The sequence below is a fragment of the Misgurnus anguillicaudatus genome, chromosome 13, assembly GCF_027580225.2.
Source record: "Misgurnus anguillicaudatus chromosome 13, ASM2758022v2, whole genome shotgun sequence".
In the NCBI taxonomy this organism is placed as follows: domain Eukaryota; kingdom Metazoa; phylum Chordata; class Actinopteri; order Cypriniformes; family Cobitidae; genus Misgurnus; species Misgurnus anguillicaudatus.
The window spans coordinates 12,791,737-12,797,290 of record NC_073349.2 but is presented as its reverse complement, the minus strand read 5'-3'; the positions used below and the strand labels follow the sequence as shown (position 1 = coordinate 12,797,290).

The following is a 5,554-nucleotide window of genomic DNA, read 5'->3' as shown; positions in this document are numbered from 1 at the left end:
ACTTTCCATCGCTCTGTTGTCGCGGGTTTGTGCGACTCGGATCACGGATGGACTGCAGCGCGAGAACCGTGCTGCATGTGAATGCCTTGGATGGGGTGATGCATGCTTTCACGGCAGTTTCCAAAAGTTTCCAACGACGCCAGAAAAGATCGCTAGATTTGTCCTAGTCGTTTTAAATTAAGTCGCTAAAGGGGTCTAAAAAGTTTCTTAATATAGCGACCAAGTTGACAAGACTGCACGGACTTTTTTTACACTGTAAAAGCCTTTCTGCTCTGACTGACTGTTCGTGCTTGTATATGAACTCTGCTGGCTCTGGTTGGCTAACGATGGAAATTAAGCCAATCACAATCAGCTATGTGGTTGTCCCACCCCCTCTAAGACACACACACCAATCATCGTCAGATATGTGTCTCCCACCCCTAAACACACGCAGAGAAAAACTACATTGCCTTTCTGGTTAAAAGAGCCTACTCGGGTATATATTATATATATTAGGATACCAGCGCTGGGGTGGCATATGGGGTGGCAATGCTTTTATTTAGGGTGGCAACTGCCACCCCGTGCCACCCCGGTAGATCCGCCCCTGATTGTGACGTCACCAGGCGCACTTGGTTCGACTTCTCGTGGAAAGCGCGAGGCGAGCTGTGTGGCACAGAGAGTGGAGAGAGCGCGCTGAGAAATAATATCCTACAGGGTAAGAGCTTGCGCGCTTTTACTGCAACACAAGTTAGCTTTTTTAATACCATGGGTTACATTTGCGTTTTGTAAGTAAATGGGATTATTTTAGTAAAATGCATTTTTATCTCTTTGTATATTTTACAATGTATATTTTGCAGTCTCCTACTAAGCTAAAGTGATCGCGCGTGCGTATTTCCAAAGTATTCATCCTACAACGTGCATTTGTTTATGTCGCCTTCAATTTTGTTTGCTTGAGTGTGTCAATGTTTTGCATCATCCTCAGATCTCGTGATGTGCAAAGAGACAGATGAGAGACATCGACCACCTTAGTTTCGTGGACATATCCAAAACGCTTTACAAAGTAAAGAAAGTAACCACAACTGTGACAATATGGAAAACATCACGAGCATATCGGACCCAAATCCAACATGCAACTTCAGCATGGACTTATATTACAACTCTCTTAATCGGAGTGATCTGAACTGCACGCCTCCAGCCGACTACTTCTTTTACGCGGACCTCTATGTGGTCCTGCCGGTCATTTACTCCGTGATATGTGCCGTAGGTTTGACGGGCAACACGGCGGTCATCTATGTGATCCTCAAAGCGCCCAAAATGAAGACCGTGACCAACATGTTTATTCTCAACCTGGCGATCGCCGATGACCTCTTCACTCTAGTGCTGCCCATCAACATAGCCGAGCATCTTTTACACTACTGGCCATTCGGCGACGTGCTTTGCAAAATCATTTTAAGCATTGACCACTATAACATCTTCTCGAGCATCTACTTTCTCACTGTTATGAGCATAGACAGATACCTGGTGGTGCTGGCGACGGTGCGCTCCAAGCGCATGCCGTACCGCACATACCGGGCAGCAAAGATAGTCAGCCTGTGCGTGTGGCTCCTTGTGATCCTCATCGTCATCCCCTTCACAGTTTTCGCAGGAGTGTACATAAGTCCCGAAAGAAAAAGCTGCGTGCTGAGTTTCCCCAGTCCTGAAAGTTTATGGTTCAAAGCAAGCCGGATTTACACCCTCATTTTGGGCTTTGCCATTCCGGTGTCCACCATTTGCATCCTTTACACCATGATGCTGTACAAATTAAGAAACATGCGGCTGAACACCAACGCCAAAGCACTGGACAAAGCGAAGAAGAAGGTGACTATAATGGTGTTCATCGTACTGGCCGTGTGTCTGTTCTGCTGGACGCCTTTCCATCTCAGCACCATCGTAGCGCTGACCACGGATCTGCGGACCACACCGCTTCTCATCGGGATCTCGTATTTCATCACCAGCCTGAGCTACGCCAACTCCTGCTTAAATCCATTCCTGTATGCCTTCCTGGACGACAGCTTCAGAAAAGCTTTTAGGAAGATGTTAGAATGTAGACCTGCTTGAATGTAACTTTGTTTTTAAAATGCAGTTATCCAACATGTAAAATAGTATACTTTAGCATTTACTAAAGTAAATTGTAGTATGCTTTAGTAATTAGCATACTACATTTTGTCAATGTATAGCCTACTACCGGAATTGATAAACTGTGAAAAATACTGTTGCATACTTTATTATTTAGTATGGTAATGTTTAAAGCACTATAGTATTTTGGAAATGTACTACAGTTCACTATAGTAAATACTAAAGTATCCTATATTTTTTTATCCTAACAGAATAAAAAACCTAGTGAGCAACTCCTGTAGACACTATCAAGTTTACTAGATTATCATTGTGTCTGCTACTCATTTTAAAATCAGTATTGACAATAACAGGATGTTTTCCTAACTGTGCATTCAAAAGTAAGCGTTTGTCTCCCTCTTGTGCTTTTCAAGCGCCTGTGCTTTCTATATAATGAAATATCGGGACTAAAATCTTTTCAGATGTACTGTAGCATTTTAAAAACACAACTGTCTGCAAAAAAGCTTGAACTTTTAGTAGTACATTACTAAAACTAAAATAAAGGTTCCAAAAAGGTTCTTTATGGTTACACAAAGAACCTTTAACTTTCTGATGCGGTTATGATTGTACAAAGTAAGAAAGAAATGGTTCTTTAAAGCAGTGGTTCTCAAACTTTTTTAGCGTGTGGCCCCCCTTGTGTACGGTGAATTCCTTCGCAGCCCCCCCCCAAAGAAAATTTATGACAATTTTGCTCTAAAACATAACATTTTAATTAGATAAAACATATAAAAGTATACAAAGTAGTGCTGTTGGTTATAGTAGCCTTATTTTTTTTTAGGTTTAATTACACAGAATTCGTGATAAATTTATGTATTTTATAAAATATCATAAAAATTGGGCCCCCCTGGCACCATCTTGCGGCCCCCAGTTTGAGAACCACTGCTTTAAAGAACATTTGACTATAAAAGGATCTTTGGGGAACAGAAATTGGTTCTCCAAGAACTTTTATTTTTAAGAGTGTTGCTGACATCACATGTTTAAGCAGAGGTTAATTAATATGTACTGTATATATTTGTATAGGCCTGCTTTTGTCACATGAAACATCATTAGTTTAATAGCAAATCAGAGAGTTGTTTAAACATGCAGCTTATTTCGTTTAAATGAATGAATATAATAAAAAACTTTATGCTTGTGTTATCAATAGATGTTGATCTAAAATGCTTTAATACACTGAAAAGCTATATATGAAAAAAAACTGCTTGCTGGGATGCCGATTTGAAATCATGCAGATGAGGCATACATTAGGTACATGGCTTTTTAGATGTTGCAATTAAAATGGAATAAATATGTTTTTTAGATATAAAACTGGTGTATATTGTCTTATTTGGTAGTTTATAATAGTTATTTTGCCCAAAGTGCCCACAGTTTAAAGCATCATCTTTTGGAGACCTCCAATCAGGGTGCTACTCAATGGAGGGTAAGTGAAGCAGTGATAAAGTTGCATCCTACCAGGACTGTTGCTTATATGAATAGTACATTGCCCAAGTTTATTTTAAAAAACAAAAGTGAGGACATGGTCTGTAATGCTTAATGATATTAATAACATAGTGGCAGTGAAACCACTAAGCAAAATGACAGCAGACTTAATGAAGTCTTAGGACTTTTACAAGGCTGGACCCCATCTTTACATGCACATCACCCAGTTCGATACCACTTGATTAAGTTATTAATATTAAATAGTATGAATATTTATGGCATTTTGCTGTCCAGGATGTTAGTTTACTCTTGGTAATTAATGAAGTAAGTAAAAAAATGAAAAAAAAATTAATGGTGATGAGGGACTTTATCGTACGTTGCGCTTGACAACAATATAAGACATCATTCATACTAAACCCTTGTCTAACTCCATCCAGTAATATTGACAGCCGTAACCACGCTTTTACTAAATAGGCTTGACTAAATAAAACATACTGTTCATTTCATACATTTGCAGTACTTGTCAAACCTTGAGACAGACAGACAAAGAGACAGACAGATTCTCTTACTTTTTCGTCTTCAAGAAGCAGAGTGAGGACTCGCAGTATTTTTCACGACGAAGGTTCCAAACAAACATATGCCACCTGTCGGTACAGAAAGTCAGTTGTACCGCATTTATGCGCGCTCCTGCTTGGATTGTCACCAGTGACGCGCATCGAGGGTGAACGTGCGCAGACAAGTCCAGTTTGTGCTAGACATACAGAGTACAGACCTCTCAACCTTGATTGAAACCATATCAACTAAACGTTTATACCACTTTCATTTCCCCCAAAATGTTACTGTAAAAAGACAGTGGTAACTTGCCGTAAAAAATAAATTCATTAGGATTTTTCAGTAGTGGAAACGATGAGGGTGTCATATGAATAACTTCACACTGCAGTCGACGTTTGTGAACTTACAGCACGCGCATCTGCGCGCAACAGACAGCAGAGGGCAACGCGCGCTCACATTTGCAGCATGTTGCGCCCTTTATTTAGTCATTTATAATACGAACGTGTTTAAATGACTCAGATTGTGACATTATCAACGTTTGCAAATTACCGTAAAGCGTTCAGTGTTTATCACGTTGATTTTTGTGCAAGTCTGGCAAAGTGTGAATGAATCGCCTTTTTATCATTTTCAAATATAATTTAATATAACATGTCTTCCCCGTAAGCCATCAGATCAAACTTTAAATAATTCTAGTTCAGAATTACACTAGATGGCGCTCATTTATCACCATAAACCATATCTTGCAATGCGCCATTTAACACCTGCGAGATCTCGTGGCATTTGATATTGGCTACCACGTACATCCAAGTGTCACTATAATTATGGTTGACCAGACTGATAAGGCATTCAACACTCGCCGATACTGATCCCGTAGCCCTATCCTTACAAAGTTGATGGCTTCATAGAAAAGCTCTGCTGTTGCCTGTCGTTGTGATCAGGTTACATTGCTTCAATTGACTTTGTGACACTCAGCCAGCTCCGTTGCAAACACAGGAACTGCTGGCCTTTGATTTGTCTGTCATCGTATGTGAGATTGAAGTCCCTGCTGCATCCTGATGTGTCCACAAGTCAACACTCTCATACACGCTTACAGGCACCCAGTCAGGAACTTCAATTACGGTCCAGTCTCACAAATCAATGACATGCTGTTACAGAGAAATGCATATCCTGTCTGATGGGATGTGTCTGTCTGCGATAAACAAAATGGAGAGCATTTTGAAAAGAGGAAGTGGAATGCACCGCTGTGTTAAGGTTTCTGTTGTTCTTCATTTATTGTGCATAACATTCAGTACAGGACTACAGGTTGATAACGTGTAAAAAGTATCGTCTCTCGAAATTTTAAAGCTGGAAAGATAATGCTGCAGAAATCGTAGGATATTTTCCGTGTTTGAATGACACACACAGCTTTAAATTGCAACATTCAAAATATTTTGATTAATGCAGTTTTTGTGTGATA

The 5,554-nt window shown here is 40.1% G+C and overlaps 1 protein-coding gene across 1 annotated transcript; it reads left to right on the top strand.

The window, feature by feature from the left end:
• Positions 1-1,068: 1,068 nt before the first annotated feature.
• npbwr2b (neuropeptides B/W receptor 2b) lies at positions 1,069-2,796 on the top strand. Its single transcript, XM_055188972.2, has one exon. The coding sequence runs from the start codon at positions 1,069-1,071 to the stop codon at positions 2,074-2,076; it is 1,008 nt and encodes a 335-aa protein (XP_055044947.1). The 3' UTR covers positions 2,077-2,796.
• The last annotated feature ends 2,758 nt before the right edge of the window (positions 2,797-5,554 follow it).

Coding starts and splice junctions, on each gene's coding strand:
- npbwr2b (XM_055188972.2), top strand. CDS start 1,069: ATGGAAAACATCACGAGCATATCGGACCCAAATCCAACATGCAACTTC.